This window comes from Narcine bancroftii, chromosome 3 (genome assembly GCF_036971445.1).
Source record: "Narcine bancroftii isolate sNarBan1 chromosome 3, sNarBan1.hap1, whole genome shotgun sequence".
NCBI lineage: Eukaryota > Metazoa > Chordata > Chondrichthyes > Torpediniformes > Narcinidae > Narcine > Narcine bancroftii.
In genome coordinates, this window is record NC_091471.1 from 269,592,807 (window position 1) to 269,608,904 (window position 16,098).

At 39.1% G+C, this 16,098-nt stretch overlaps 1 protein-coding gene across 1 annotated transcript in view; it reads left to right on the forward strand.

Annotated features, from left to right (window-relative positions):
- LOC138758748 (calcium/calmodulin-dependent protein kinase type IV-like) overlaps nucleotides 1-16,098 on the forward strand; it is a 96,532-nt gene that overhangs the window by 39,783 nt on the left and 40,651 nt on the right. Inside the window, exon 4 of the mRNA XM_069928094.1 lies at nucleotides 15,548-15,630. Coding sequence (XP_069784195.1) covers nucleotides 15,548-15,630 — 83 coding nt within the window. The remainder of the gene's footprint in view (nucleotides 1-15,547; nucleotides 15,631-16,098) is intronic.

Consider the following 16,098-nt stretch of genomic DNA (forward strand, 5'->3'; position numbering starts at 1 on the left):
AGAAATGGTGAAATAGACCTATATAAATTAAGACAAAAAAAGGTTAGTTAGAAACATCAGAAATCAGAATTAATTAAAATTACAGTAAAAACCCCTGCCATCCGACACCTATGGGGATTGGTAGATGCTGGATAAATGAATTTTCCGGTTGCTTGAGATTGCATGTTGTGAGATTGGCAAACTAATGGCAAGATCCGCAAATTTTAAATTTCCTTTTTTCCCTATTTATTTTCCTTTTTTGCCGGTTGTTTGAGGATACCGGTTGCTTGAATTCCGGATAACAGGGGTTTTAGTGTACATGTATTCTTCTTTGGCTTGGCTTCGCGGACGAAGATTTATGGAGGGGGTAAAAAGTCCACGTCAGCTGCAGGCTCGTTTGTGGCTGACAAGTCCGATGCGGGACAGGCAGACACGGTTGCAGGGGAAAATTGGTTGGTTGGGGTTGGGTGTTGGGTTTTTCCTCCTTTGCCTTTTGTCAGTGAGGTGGGCTCTGCGGTCTTCTTCAAAGGAGGTTGCTTCCCGCCAAACTGTGAGGCGCCAAGATGCACGGTTTGAGGCGTTATCAGCCCACTGGCGGTGGTCAATGTGGCAGGCACCAAGAGATTTCTTTAGGCAGTCCTTGTACCTTTTCTTTGGTGCACCTCTGTCACGGTGGCCAGTGGAGAGCTCGCCATATAACACGATCTTGGGAAGGCGATGGTCCTCCATTCTGGAGACGTGACCCATCCAGCGCAGCTGGATCTTCAGCAGCGTGGACTCGATGCTGTCGACCTCTGCCATCTCGAGTACTTCGACGTTAGGGATGAAAGCGCTCCAATGGATGTTGAGGATGGAGCGGAGACAACGCTGGTGGAAGCATTCTAGGAGCCGTAGGTGATGCCGGTAGAGGACCCATGATTCGGAGCCGAACAGGAGTGTGGGTATGACAACGGCTCTGTATACACTTATCTTTGTGAGATTTTTCAGTTGGTTGTTTTTCCAGACACTTTTGTGTAGTCTTCCAAAGGCACTATTTGCCTTGGCGAATCTGTTGTCTATCTCATTGTCGATCCTTGCATCTGATGAAATGGTGCAGCCGAGATAGGTAAACTGGTTGACCGTTTTGAGTTTTGTGTGCCCGATGGAGATGTGGGGGGGGCTGGTAGTCATGGTGGGGAGCTGGCTGATGGAGGACCTCAGTTTTCTTCAGGCTGACTTCCAGGCCAAACATTTTGGCAGTTTCCGCTAAGCAGGACGTCAAGCGCTGAAGAGCTGGCTCTGAATGGGCAACTAAAGCGGCATCGTCTGCAAAGAGTAGTTCACGGACAAGTTTCTCTTGTGTCTTGGTGTGAGCTTGCAGGCACCTCAGATTGAAGAGACTGCCATCCGTGCGGTACCGGATGTAAACAGCGTCTTCATTGTTGGGGTCTTTCATGGCTTGGTTCAGCATCATGCTGAAGAAGATTGAAAAGAGGGTTGGTGCGAGAACACAGTACATGTATTAAGATAAAGTAAAATATCTAAAAATAAAGAAATCAATTAATAAGACTTGAGCTGAAGGGCCTGTTATGAATTTACCTCCAGCGATTCAGTTATAAAGTACACTTTTTGACCTGCTGAATTTCTCTAATATTGTGTTTTTACTAACCACCCCCCTCCAACAACAGAGCAGAGAACAGATGACTTGACATTGCAATGCACAGATACAAATGTAGTGGATTATTTGAGCCCCTGAGGAGGAGATAGTTAATAGTTTGCCATGGAACCACTATCCAGAAATGAGCATGAACCAGCCCCTTGACAGCTGCAAAGTACTGTTGACAAGAAATTTACTCCAACTTGCTAATTAGTGCAGGTGCCAGAAATACTCTCAAAGTAAAGGTTGGTGACTGCTGGTTTAGAAAAGGGTCACTATCAAGGCTCCTGATGGACTATTCTGGTAACCCAGAATTTATCTATAAGTATCTCTGCAATTTGATAGCAAGATACTGATTGAGCATTCAGGTAATCTGAAATTCCAGGAGCAAAAGTTGCAATGGTCTAGCCCTGCCGTGCCCATGTCTCACTACAGCTGGAGTTTACCTGGGAGTGAAACTCGGAAGTCTTCACATGTTGTGATTGTAGTCAAAATACTGGAGGAACTCAGCAGGTCTCGTAGCATCCAGAGGAGGTAAAGATGTATTACCAACCTTTTGGGCTCAAGCTAGGAAGCCTGCCTACTATTTTAGTGAAGGACAAACCTGGCTCAAATGCCACAAACTCTGTTCCAATGAATACTTCAAGTTCAAGTTTATTTATTTATCAACCCAAAAAAACTGCATCCTCGGTGCAATACACTGTAAACACACGTACCGACATAACACACATACAGACAAATGATGCCTATGCATAATACGTACAGTATATACAAATATTAAAATAAATAAATATTAAGGTTAATAAGTTGAGTCACAGAGGGTTTTTGTGAGCGGTTCATCATTTATTCAACAGTGTCACTGCTCATGGGAAGAAGCTGTTCCTCTGCTTGGTGGTTCTGGCTCTGATCCTCATGTATCTCTTTCTCAGTGGGAGTAGCAGTAAGATGCTGCATGCAGCATGGAAGAAGTCCTTAATGATTTTGCAAGCCTTCTTTAGACAACAATCCCTTAATAGGAAATACTCACTCCAGGAGAAGCATAAGTGGATTTTTTTGTGATTAGAGTTAGTTTTAGTTATCGTAATTGTATTCTAGTTTGTATATTTTAATGTTTTAAATATAAAAAAAATGTTTAATAAAACCATACTTTAACAGGTCCCAGGTGGCATTGAGTGATAGCTAATAATGAAGTTCCATTTGTCAATGAACCTGAGGTGAGAGTAGAGCCTCACTGACTGTCAGCACATGCATTGAGACAGCTCCTGCAGTATGCTAAACTACTGGGAGCCGAACTCCCTGTGGAAGACCATGCTGGGGGTCAGAGTGGAACAAATACAGTGACTCAGCGACAGGTGATCAGCCCAGTCGAGTTGTTCCTTATGTATCCAAGATCAGCATTGATTTGCTAGCCTGGGAACAAATGGGAAATATTCATGCCACCCAGTTACAACCAATTAACTGGCGGTGGTCAACATGGCAGGCACCAAGAGATTTCTTTTTTTTTATAAATTTTTTATTTTTCACACCATAAACCACATTGACCATGATACATACATTTTCCTTTTCAAATATATACAGTGTCATTTTCTCCCCCCCTCCCTCCTCCCATCCCACCCTCCCTACCTCCCCCCCCATTCATTTAAAGTACAAAATCTAAGATACATTAAACCAGTCAAACAATGTTATCATTCAATAAAAATAAACAAGAAATTCCACTGAGTCAATTATTTTCATTTACTTCTCCTTTCGTTAATTTAGGTGGTAAATGTCCTCGGTAGGTTTTTTCTATTGTGTTTCATGTATGGCTCCCATATTTGTTCAAATATTTCAATATTATTTCTTAAACTATATGTTATTTTTTCTAATGGAATACATTTATTCATTTCTATATACCATTGTTGTATTTTCAAATTATCTTCCAATTTCCAGGTTGACATAATACATTTTTTTGCTACGGCTAGAGCTATCTTAACAAATCTTTTTGGTGCACCATCCAAATCAAGTCCAAATTCTTTGTTTTTTATGTTACTTAGGAGGAAGATCTCTGGGTTTTTTGGTATATTGTTTTCTGTAATTTTATTTAATATCTGGTTTAGATCTTCCCAAAATTTTTCTACTTTCTCACATGTCCAGATTGAATGAATTGTTGTTCCCATTTCTTTTTTACAACAAAAACATCTGTTAGATACTGTTGGATCCTATTTATTTAACTTTTGAGGTGTAATGTATAGCCTGTGTATCCAGTTATATTGTATCATACATAACCTCGTATTTATTGTATTTCTCATCGTTCCAGAACATAACTTCTCCCATGTTTCTTTTTTTTATCTTTATATTTAAATCTTGTTCCCATTTTTGTTTAGTTTTACCATTTGTTTCCTCATTTTCCTTTTCTTGCAGTTTAATATACATATTTGTTATAAATCTTTTGATTATCATTGTATCTGTAATCACATATTCAAAGTTACTTCCCTCTGGTAACCTCAGACTTCTTCCTAATTTGTCCTTCAAGTAGGATCTCAATTGGTAATATGCCAGCACTGTATCTTGAGTTATATTGTATTTATCTTTCATTTGTTCAAAGGATAATAATCTATTTCCTGAAAAACAATTTTCTATTCTTTTGATCCCTTTTTACTCCCATTCTCTAAAGGAAAGGTTATCTATTGTAAAAGGGAGTAACTGATTTTGCGTCATTAGTTTTGGTAATTGGTAATTTGTTTTATTCCTTTCTACGTGAATCTTCTTCCAAATATTGAGCAGATGATGTAATACTGGAGAACTCCTACGTTGTACCAATTTTTCATCCCATTTATATAATATGTGTTCAGGTATCTTTTCCCCTATTTTATCTAGTTCTAATCTAGTCCAATCTGGCTTTTCCCTTGTTTGGTAAAAATCTGATAGGTATCTTAATTGTGCAGCTCTATAATAATTTTTAAAGTTTGGCAGTTGTAAGCCTCCTTGTTTATACCATTCTGTTAATTTATCTAGTGCTATCCTCGGTTTCCCCCCTTTCCATAAAAATTTCCTTATTATTTTCTTTAACTCCTTGAAGAATTTCTCTGTCAAGTGTATTGGCAATGCCTGAAATAGGTATAATATCCTTGGGAAAATGTTCATTTTAATACAGTTTATCCTTCCTATTAGTGTTAATGGTAAATCTTTCCAATGCTCTAAATCGCCCTGTAATTTTTTCATTAGTGGATAATAATTGAGTTTATATAGATGGCCGAGATTTTTATTTATTTGTATACCTAGGTATCTTATTGCTTGCATTTGCCATCTGAATGGTGATTCCTTCTTAAATTTTGAGAAATCCGCATTATTCATTGGCATTGCTTCACTTTTATTTACGTTAATCTTGTAACCCGACACTTCTCCATATTCCTTCAATTTCTTATATAATTCTTTTATTGATAGTTCTGGTACCCCAACAATGAAGACGCTGTTTACATCCGGTACCGCACGGATGGCAGTCTCTTCAATCTGAGGTGCCTGCAAGCTCACACCAAGACACAAGAGAAACTTGTCCGTGAACTACTCTTTGCAGACGATGCCGCTTTAGTTGCCCATTCAGAGCCAGCTCTTCAGCGCTTGACGTCCTGCTTAGCGGAAACTGCCAAAATGTTTGGCCTGGAAGTCAGCCTGAAGAAAACTGAGGTCCTCCATCAGCCAGCTCCCCACCATGACTACCAGCCCCCCCCACATCTCCATCGGGCACACAAAACTCAAAACGGTCAACCAGTTTACCTATCTCGGCTGCACCATTTCATCAGATGCAAGGATCGACAATGAGATAGAAAACAGACTCGCCAAGGCAAATAGCGCCTTTGGAAGACTACACAAAAGAGTCTGGAAAAACAACCAACTGAAAAACCTCACAAAGATAAGCGTATACAGAGCCGTTGTCATACCCACACTCCTGTTCGGCTCCGAATCATGGGTCCTCTACCGGCACCACCTACGGCTCCTAGAACGCTTCCACCAGCGTTGTCTCCGCTCCATCCTCAACATCCATTGGAGCGCTTACACCCCTAACGTCGAAGTACTCGAGATGGCAGAGGTCGACAGCATCGAGTCCACGCTGCTGAAGATCCAGCTGCGCTGGATGGGTCACGTCTCCAGAATGGAGGACCATCGCCTTCCCAAGATCGTGTTATATGGCGAGCTCTCCACTGGCCACCGTGACAGAGGTGCACCAAAGAAAAGGTACAAGGACTGCCTAAAGAAATCTCTTGGTGCCTGCCACATTGACCACCGCCAGTGGGCTGATAACGCCTCAAACCGTGCATCTTGGCACCTCACAGTTTGGCGGGCAGCAACCTCCTTTGAAGAAGACCGCAGAGCCCACCTCACTGACAAAAGGCAAAGGAGGAAAAACCCAACACCCAACCCCAACCAACCAATTTTCCCCTGCAACCGCTGCAATCGTGTCTGCCTGTCCCGCATCGGACTTGTCAGCCACAAACGAGCCTGCAGCTGACGTGGACTTTTTACCCCCTCCATAAATCTTCGTCCGCGAAGCCAAGCCAAAGAAAGAAAGAAGAAAGTATACTATAACATCATCCGCAAATAAACTGATTTTATATTCCTTGTCTTTTATTTTCATCCCTTTTATATTATTTTCTGTTCTTATCAATTCTGCTAGTGGTTCTATAGCTAACGCGAACAATAAGGGTGATAGTGGGCATCCCTGCTTAAGTTAAATTGCTTTGTTATATATCCATTTACTGTCACTTTTGCCAATGGCCCCTTATATAATGCTTTAATCCAATTAATATACTTCTCTAGTAAACTGAATTTTTGCAATACTTTGAATAAATAATTCCATTCTACTCTGTCAAAGGCCTTCTCTGCGTCTAAAGCAACTGCTACTGTTGGCGCTTTACTCCCTTCTACTGCATGAATTAAGTTAATAAATTTACAAATATTGTCTGTTGTCCATCTTTTTTTAATAAATCCAGTTTGGTCTAGATTTACCATTTTAGGTACATAATCTGCTAATCTGTTTGCTAATAATTTAGCTATTATCTTATAATCTGTGTTAAGTAATGATATTGGTCTATATGACGCTGGTGCGAGTGGATCTTTCCCTTGCTTTGGTATTACTGTAATTATTGCTGTTTTACATGAATCTGGTAAGCTTTGTGTTTTGTCAATCTGGTTGATTACTTCCAGGAGGGGAGGAATTAATAAATCTTTAAATGTTTTATAGAATTCTATTGGGAATCCATCCTCTCCTGGTGTTTTATTATTTGGTAGTTTTTTTTATTATCTCTTGTATTTCTACTATTTCAAATAGTTCTGTTAATTTATTTTGTTCCTCTATTTGTAATTTTGGTAGTTCAATTTTAGTTAAAAATTCATCTATTTTGCCTTCTTTCCCTTCGTTTCCAGTTTGGTATAATTGTTCATAGAATTCTCTAAAGTTTTCCTTGATCTCCGTTGGATTATATGTGATTTGTTTGTCTTTTTTCCTTGATGCCAATACCATTTTCTTAGCTTGTTCTGTCTTAAGCTGCCATGCTAGAATTTTGTGCGTTTTTTCCCCCTAGTTTATAATATTTCTCTTTTGTCTTCATTATGTTCTTCTCCACCTTATATGTTTGTAGTGTTTCATATTTTATTTTTTTATCTGCCAATTCTCTTCTTTTAGATGTATCTTCCTTCATTGCTAATTCTTTTTCTATATTTACTATTTCCTTTTCCAACTGCTCTGTTTCCTGATTATAGTCCTTCTTCATCTTGGTTACATAACTTATTATTTGCCCTCTAATGAACGCTTTCATTGCATCCCATAGTATAAACTTATCTTTCACTGATTCCGTATTTATTTCAAAGTACATTTTAATTTGTCTTTCAATGAATTCTCTAAAATCCTGCCTTTTAAGTAGCATGGAGTTTAATCTCCATCTATACATTCTTGGAGGGATGTCCTCTAACTCTATTGTCAATATCAAGGGTGAATGGTCCGATAATGTTCTAGCTTTATATTCTGTTTTTCTTACTCTATCTTGCATACGAGCTGATAACAGAAATAGGTCTATTCTTGAGTATGTTTTATGTCTACCCGAATAATATGAATATTCCTTTTCCTTTGGGTGTTATTTCCTCCATATATCCAAAAGTTGCATTTCTTGCATCGATTTAATTATAAATTTGGTTACTTTGTTCTTTCTGTTAATTTTTTTTCCCAGTTTTATCCATATTTGAATCCAAATTAAGGTTGAAATCCCCTCCTATTAATATGTTCCCTTGCGTATCTGCTATCTTCAAAAATATATCTTGCATAAACTTTTGATCTTCTTCGTTAGGTGAATATACATTGAGTAGATTCCAAAACTCCGAATATATCTGACATTTTATCATTACATATCTCCCTGCTGGATCTATTATTTCCTCTTCTATTTTAATTGGTACAATTTACTGATTAATATAGCTACTCCTCTTGCTTTTGAATTATACGACGCTGCTGTTACATGTCCTACCCAATCTCTCTTTAATTTCTTGTGCTCCAATTCAGTTAAATGTGTTTCTTGCACAAATGCTATATCAATTTTTTTCTTTTTTCAGTAAATTTAGCAGTTTCTTCCTTTTGATTTGGTTATGTATTCCGTTAATATTTAAAGTCATATAGTTCAACGTAGCCATTTCATACTTTGTTTATCTTCCCTTTCCGTTTCTCCATCATCACCTTTCCTTCTTATCCATTTCTGCTTTCTTGTTTTGAACACTTTATAAGACAACATTTCTAAAACATCAAACATTTTCCTTATTCTCCTATTTAAAAGTTCTTTAACCCCATTCTCCCCTCCCCTCCTGAGTTGCCCTTTATCCCTTGTCGGGCAACCACATCTCCCCTCTCCATTTGGATTTGCGAATTCACTCGCAAACGTCAACTGATTTTGCAGTGACCGTAACTTCTCCCCACCCAGCCCCCCCCCCCCCGGAAAAGATTTCAATTTTCATATGTAACAAAGGTCTCTCTTTTAATTCCCTCCTTATTCCCTCTATTCCCTTTCATTCCCTTATTAATTCTTATCTATACTCTATATATTTTCCTCTAAATACGGATACATTCATGTATACACACATATACATACACATCTATCTATCTATATATATATATATATATATATATACCCATATACACGCATACATATAGTTCGTGGTCATTTTTACTCTCATTACATGTCTTCATCTCTCTGCTTGTTTTGTAGTTGTTCTGCAAATTTTCATGCTTACTCTGGATCCGAGAATAGTCTGTTTTGTTGCCCTGGAATAACTATTTTAAGTACCGCTGGGTACTTTAACATAAATTTATATCCTTTTTTCCATAAGATTGTTTTTGCTGTATTGAACTCCTTCCTCTTCTTCAGGAGTTCAAAACTTATGTCTGGATAGAAAAAAAAAAATTGACCTTTGTATTCCAGTGGCTTTTTGTCTTCTCTTATTTTCTTCATTGCTTTCTCCAATATATTTTCTCTTGTTGTATATCTTAAAAATTTTACTAAAATGGATCTTGGTTTTTGCTGCGGTTGTGGTTTCGGGGCTAATGTTCTATGTGCCCTCTCTATTTCCATTTCTTCCTGTAATTCTGGTCTTCCCAGGACCCTGGGGATCCAATCTTTTATAAATTCTCTCATATTCTTGCCTTCTTCATCTTCCTTAAGGCCCACTATCTTTATATTATTTCTTCTATTATAGTTTTCCATTATATCTATCTTCTGAGCTAACAGCTCATGTGCCTCTTTAACTTTTTTATTAGATTCTTCTAATTTCTCTTTTAAGTCCTCTACTTCCATTTCTACGATTATTTTTCGTTTTTCCAAATTATCCACTCTTTTTCCTATCTCTGATATGACCATTTCTATTTTATTCATTTTTTCTTCTGCATTCTTAATTCTTCTTTTTATCTCATTAAATTCTTGTAATTGCCATTCTTTCACTGATTCCCTATATTCTTTAAAAATAGATATATCCATTGTCTTGCCTTTCTCTTCTTCTTCCATTTCTTTCTGTTCTTCTTCTTCTTCTTCTTCCTCTGGGTTGACCATCTGTTGTTTCCTTGTTTTCTTTTCACCATCTTCTTTCTTGTTGTCGTTATTTTCTGTGTTCTGCACCTGCTGCTGTGTTGCAGGTGCCTCTCTCAGCTGTGGAGATCGACTCCACAGCTGTTCCCCCCTCCCGTCAGTGTGTTTCTTTTTAATGCGCATCCGTGCATGCGCGACTCCTCGCGCATGCACGGTTGCGCACTTTTACTCGGCTCTGCGAGCCATTTTTGTAGTCCCGAGCCCGGGACTTCCACTGACCTGAGGGAGCGGGCTTCTCTCTCCGCGGCGGGCCTCCTCGGACAGGTAAGGCCTTCACCTTCTTCTTCCGACGTTCTTTCTTCTTCTCTTCGTCCCATTGTTTTCGACTTTTCTCTCTTCGCTGCCATTTTCTTCTCACCTTTATTTTTACTTTGTTTTAAATTTTAATCTTGTACCTTTGTGTTTTGTGCGGTATTTTTTTTTAACTTTTCCGGAGAGGGCTGGAATTCCCTGACCGGCCACTACTCCATCACGTGACTCCTCTCCACCAAGAGATTTCTTTAAGCAGTCCTTGTACCTCTTCTTTGGTGCACCTCTGTCTCGGTGGCCAGTGGAGAGCTCGCCATAGAACACGATCTTGGGAAGGCGATGGTCCTCCATTCTGGAGACGTGACCCACCCAGCCCAGTTGGGTCTTCAGCAGCATGGATTCGATGCTTGCGGACTCTGCCAGCTCGAGTACTTCGATGTTGGTGATGAAGTCATTTCAATGAATGTTGAGGATGAAGCGGAGACAGCACTGATGGAAGCATTCTAGGAGCCGTAGGTGATGCCGGTAGAGAACCCATGATTCGGAGCCGAACAGGAGCATGGGTATGACAACGGCTCTGTACACGCTGATCTTTGTGTGTTTCTTCAGGTGGTTGTTTTTCCAGACTCTTTTGTGTAGTTTTCCAAAGGCACTAATTGCCTTGGCGAGTCTATCTCTTTGTCGATCCTTGCATCAGATGAAATGGTGTAGCCGAGGTAGGTAAACTGGTTGACCGTTTTGAGTTATGTGTGACCGATGGAGATGTGGGGGGGGGGGGGGGGGGCTGGTGGTCATGGTGGGGAGCTATTTTTGGAGGGGAGAGAAGAATGAAACATCCAGAGGAAACCCAAGCAGACACGTGGAAACATATACACTCCTTTCAGACAGCGCTGGATTTGAACCTGGGTTGTTAGCACTGTAATTGCATTGCACTAACCGCTACCCTAAATTGTGAAGTGGTATTCAGAGACTGTGAAAATAATACTTTATAAGTTACCTCAGACATGGATAACAATATTTTATGTTTTAAATGTGTTGTCATACATTGAGTTTAAAAAGGGAAAACTGAGAGATGAAAATGGGGAAAAGGTGAGTGGTGGTGGTGAGGAAGCGGAAATGAGGTGTTGACAGGATAGGAGATGGTCATGTTGAACTATATGATTATAAATATTAAAATTAAACATAAGAGGCTATTAAATTTACTGGAAAAAATAAAAAATAGACAAAGCATTTGTACAGGAAACGCATCTAACTGAAGTGGAACATAATAAATTAAAGAGAGACTGGGTAGGGCACGTAATGGCAGCATCATATAATTCAAAAGCTAGAAGTCTACCTATATTAATTAATAAAAATCAAAATAGAGGAAATAATAAATCCAACAGGGAGGTATGTAATGATAAAGTGTCAGATATATTCAAAATTTTGGAATTTGCTCAATGTATATGCACCTAATGAAGAGGATCAAAAGTTTATGCAAGATATTTCTTTGAAGATTGTAGAATATATTGATAGAAGGGGATTTTAACCTTAATTTGGATCCAATATTGGATAAAACTGGACAATAGACTAGCAAAAAGAATAAAGTGGCCAAATTTAAGATTAAATCAATGCAGGAAATGAAACTTATGGATATATGGAGGAGGCAACACCCAAGGGAGAAGGAATACATGGATAACAATGATAGGTCAAAATTGTTTTGGATTTAGAAATTAACTTAATGGTAATAATACTGAGGTTTGAGCAATATTTTATGCATTAATGGGCTTTTGTTGTCACTGGAATGACTAGCATTTATTCCTATTTATAATTCCTCTTGAATTGAATAGCTTGCTTAATCATTTCATAAAGGGATTAATAGTTGATAATATTGCCGTGGGCTTGGACTCACAAGAGTACCAGATGGATGGCAGATTAAATTCCAGACAAAGCAAGGATGGCAGGTTTCCTTCCCTAGAAGACATCCGTGGACCAGTTATGAGAATCCAGTTATATAATTACAGAAATTATTCCAGCTCTCCAGATGGTGTAGTGACATTGGAATTAATGGTTCTGAATCTCAAATTTAGATCTCTGTAATTCTAATTATGTAATTTAACCACTTCACTGCTCTACTCTACCAAATGGCCACTGAAGTATTTTGTTAAATCTTTGTTGAATTTCATATCATGCACACTTTCCATTTTACTTTCACAAGTTCATGTTTGTCCCAGCAGAGAATCTATTGATATCCCAAGGGAAATTACATGGATTAAACCTCTCTGACTTCACTATTTTTGGTGAACAATTTCTCAAGAAAATTCATGGTTAAGACAGAACACAGATGTAATATTCAAATTATACCTTGCAGCCTGAATAAATACAAACCTACTTGCAACCTTGAATCTTAGAAATATTGAAACAGAGAGGGACCTTTGGATCCAAATCCATAGATCTCTGAAGGTCACTGCGCAAGTTGATAGGACAGTTAAGAAGCCCTTTGGTGTGCTGGGCTTCATTAATTGGGGGATTGAGTTCAGGAGTCATGAGGTGATGATGCAGCTCTATAAATCTCTGGTGAGACCACATTAAGAATATTTTGTTCAGTGTTGGTCACCATATTAGCGAAGGATGTTGAAGCTATGGATTGGGAAATATGAGGCAATCTTGGAATGCTTTTCTCTTTGGAGTGAAGAAGGGTGACAAAAAATCAACAAAATATGAGAGGCATAGATAAGGTAGGCAGTCAGCACATTTTTTTCCAGGGAGGAAGTATCGAACACCAGAGGACATCTGTAAAAAGTGAAGTGAGGAAAGTTTAGGGGAGACAAGGAGTTGTCTGGAATGCATTGCCATAATTGGTGGAGGCTGGAATAATTGGGGCATTTAAAAGATTCTTCGACAGTCACATGGATGAAAGAAAAATTGAGGGTTATGAAGTAGACAGTGTTTAGTTCTTATTTGGAAGGTATATATGGGTTGGCACAACATCATGGGTTGAAAAACCTGTATTGTGCTGTAATGTTCTATGTTCTAAAAATTTCTAGGTCCATTTTGTATCAGGCCAGGAAACTAACACCAAGGAAAATAATATTGAACGATTGATTCTGACAAGGATCTAATATTGTCCGCTGACATATTTGGTTTTGACGAGCTTAGGTCCCCTTTTCACAAATACCAGATTAGTTCTGACAATTTCCAGTCCCATCCTTCAAATGATTTAATTACTTGATTCTGAATAGTTGAGTCATGACTTTAAAGGTAGAACTCCCCTGAGAAATGGTTGTGAGCTGTCAATACACCAGTCTAAAGTGTTGATAATGAGTGTCACTGATGGTCACCTGACCACTCTGGGGAAGTGGACTGCTACACTATCAATGCATCCGTTGAAGGATGAAGAAAGCCAGGTCTGGAGATGGCAAAAGCATAAGTTACATAAGTCGGCTTTTGTCAAAGTGCTCTTCTCAATTCAGGCAAAGAAGCAGTGTCTGTGCCTTCAGCTAGGTTATTTTAGTGAAATCTACTGCACTGTTCAGAACCTTCAGCCCAGCTACACCTACTATCTGCCTGGAATTTCCCTACTGCATAACCTTCCATTTTCCTCTGTGCCATGTAATAGCCTCTTAAAAGATGCTGAGCAGAGAAAAGACCCTATTATCTTAAAAATCCTATAATACCTACCTCCACCACCATTGCTGGCAGGCTCATTCCGTGCATCCACCATTCTCAGAGTGAAGAAGTACACCAGAGGTGGCCAACCTTTTAATTTTTAATTTAGACATGAGTACGTACTGGGGGTGTAGGTTAATTGAGTGGCATGGACTTGTGGGCCAAAATGGCTGTGCTGTATGACTAAATTTAAAATTAAAATGTTGGCTACCCCTGCCACCAACCCCTTCACTTACTCTCAAGTATTTTAAAACCATGCTCCCTTAAAACCATTTCAGCCCTGTGGGAAGCCCAGTGCTGAGAAAAGATTAACTGCACCAACCCCTTCACTTACTCTCAAGTATTTTAAAACCATGCTCCCTTAAAACCATTTCAGTCCTGTGGGAAGCCCAGTGTTGAGAAAAGATTAACTGCACCAACCCCTTCACTTACTCTCAAGTATTTTAAAACCATGCTCCCTTAAAACCATTTCAGCCCTGTGGGAAGCCCAGTGTTGAGAAAAGATTAACTGCACTGCAGAATAGGAAGCAAAACCTTAATTCCAGGAATACCATTGTGCTTTTGTGGGTTGGGAAAAGATATGGGTTAAGAAGCAGTTTTGCTCATTTTGGGGCATTGAGCAAATAAACTGGGCATTTCAAAGGCCTGTGATCGGGCTTTGCGACCAACAGATTGGAGTTGGCAATAGAATCAATATTGAATCACTGAGACTTGACAGTCACCGACCATGGGTCTAACCTGGTTCTCCCACCAGGGCCTTGGATAATGTCCTTCGCTGGTAGGCCAGTTCCCAGACAATGGTGCTGGCATCATCCAACCAGAGCATAGAGCCATTTCCACCACAACTGGCTGAGCCTCACTAATTTAACACCAACAGGCCCTAATCCCCAGCTCATCAGCTGTCAAAGCTGACTCTGAGATTGAATATATTCAATTACATTTGATGCTTACAAAAATTCAAACATTCTCCAGAAATCGGTGTATAGAACGATCCTTGAAACTTAAAAAGGTCACCTTAAAATCGGAGGGGTGGGGGGGCACCTTATATGCCTAGTTTAAAATCTGCCCCTTGACAGCGAAATCTCAGCACCACTGCCATTTTCCCACCGGCTCCAATATAATCTTGTATTGGAGCCAGTTATCAACAAAGTTTCAGCGCTCCCCCATGGGTTCCATCTGTCCAGTCAAGCCGTCAGCTCTCTATAGGCTTTAAATGGCCTGTTACAGGAGCCAATAGTGATTTATTTTAAAATATGCTAATAAAATTAAAACCTTTACAGGTGATTTGGTATTAAAATATTGTGATTTGCTTTTAACAGCATCCACTGGTCACCAGCAAGTGTCAGATTTGGTGGGGTGGGGGGGTATTGCTCAAGACATGCATTTAAAGTGGAAATTTTGATGTCGTCCTACATAGAATTATTCTATTCGCTGGCATATATGGTACTAAAAACAGGCAAATATAGACATTAAAATATTATTAAATAATTAGACACCATAAAAGATGCACAAGCTTAAACATGACTAAATACTTTTCAATTAACTGCACAAAATAGATTTTTTTTTAGAAAGTATATTTATCATTCTACACCAAATTTTTTTTTTTAAATGTAAAGTTTAACATGGCAAAGGTTCAGTGTTGGTTTGGAATGTAGCCTCAGCAGTGTGGGTGGAACCTATCAGTGGAATAATTCACAGTACCGTTTGGATGCCTGAACTGATTCAGGAACAAACAAAAATGTTCATGTTTCACTGTCTCACCTGGTAATCAAGTTCAGAACATGCCTCACAGGTTTTTTTTAAATCAGGCATACGTAAGATTCTGTTGCAATACATTCAATATATGTTGCAGTGCAATTAGGAGAAAGAGGAATATTTAGTCAATTGGATCTAATTCAATGAATGTTGGAGATAATAATTTATCTTCTTACACCTATAGATTAAACTGAAAGAAATCTTCGAGACCCCTACAGAGATCATCTTGATTCTGGAGCTGGTGACTGGTGGGGAGCTTTTTGACAGGTGTGTACGAGATTCAGATTTCAAATTTATTGCCAGAGTACATACATGACATTCACATACAACCCTAAGATTCCTTTCTCCTGTAGGCACGGCAGAATAACCATTAATTGGTAGTGGGGAAAAAAAAACTGTACACAACATGAACATGTAAACAATCAAAAGGACTGTAAACAGATAATGAATTTAAACAAACTGACTGTGCAATACAGGGAGAACAAAGAAAATCAATAAAGTGCACAAGTAAGTCTTTAAATGAGTCCAATTGAGTTCATTATTGAAGAGTCTGATGGTGGAGAGTAGCAGCTGTTCCTGAGTCTTGTAGCACCTATTATCACTTTCCTGATGGCAGCAGCAAGAACAGAGCGTGTGCTGGGTGATGAGGATCCTTGATGATTGCTGCTGCTCTCCAACAGCAGTGTTCCTTGAAGACGTACTCGATGGCGGGGAGGGTTTTGCCTGTGATATTCT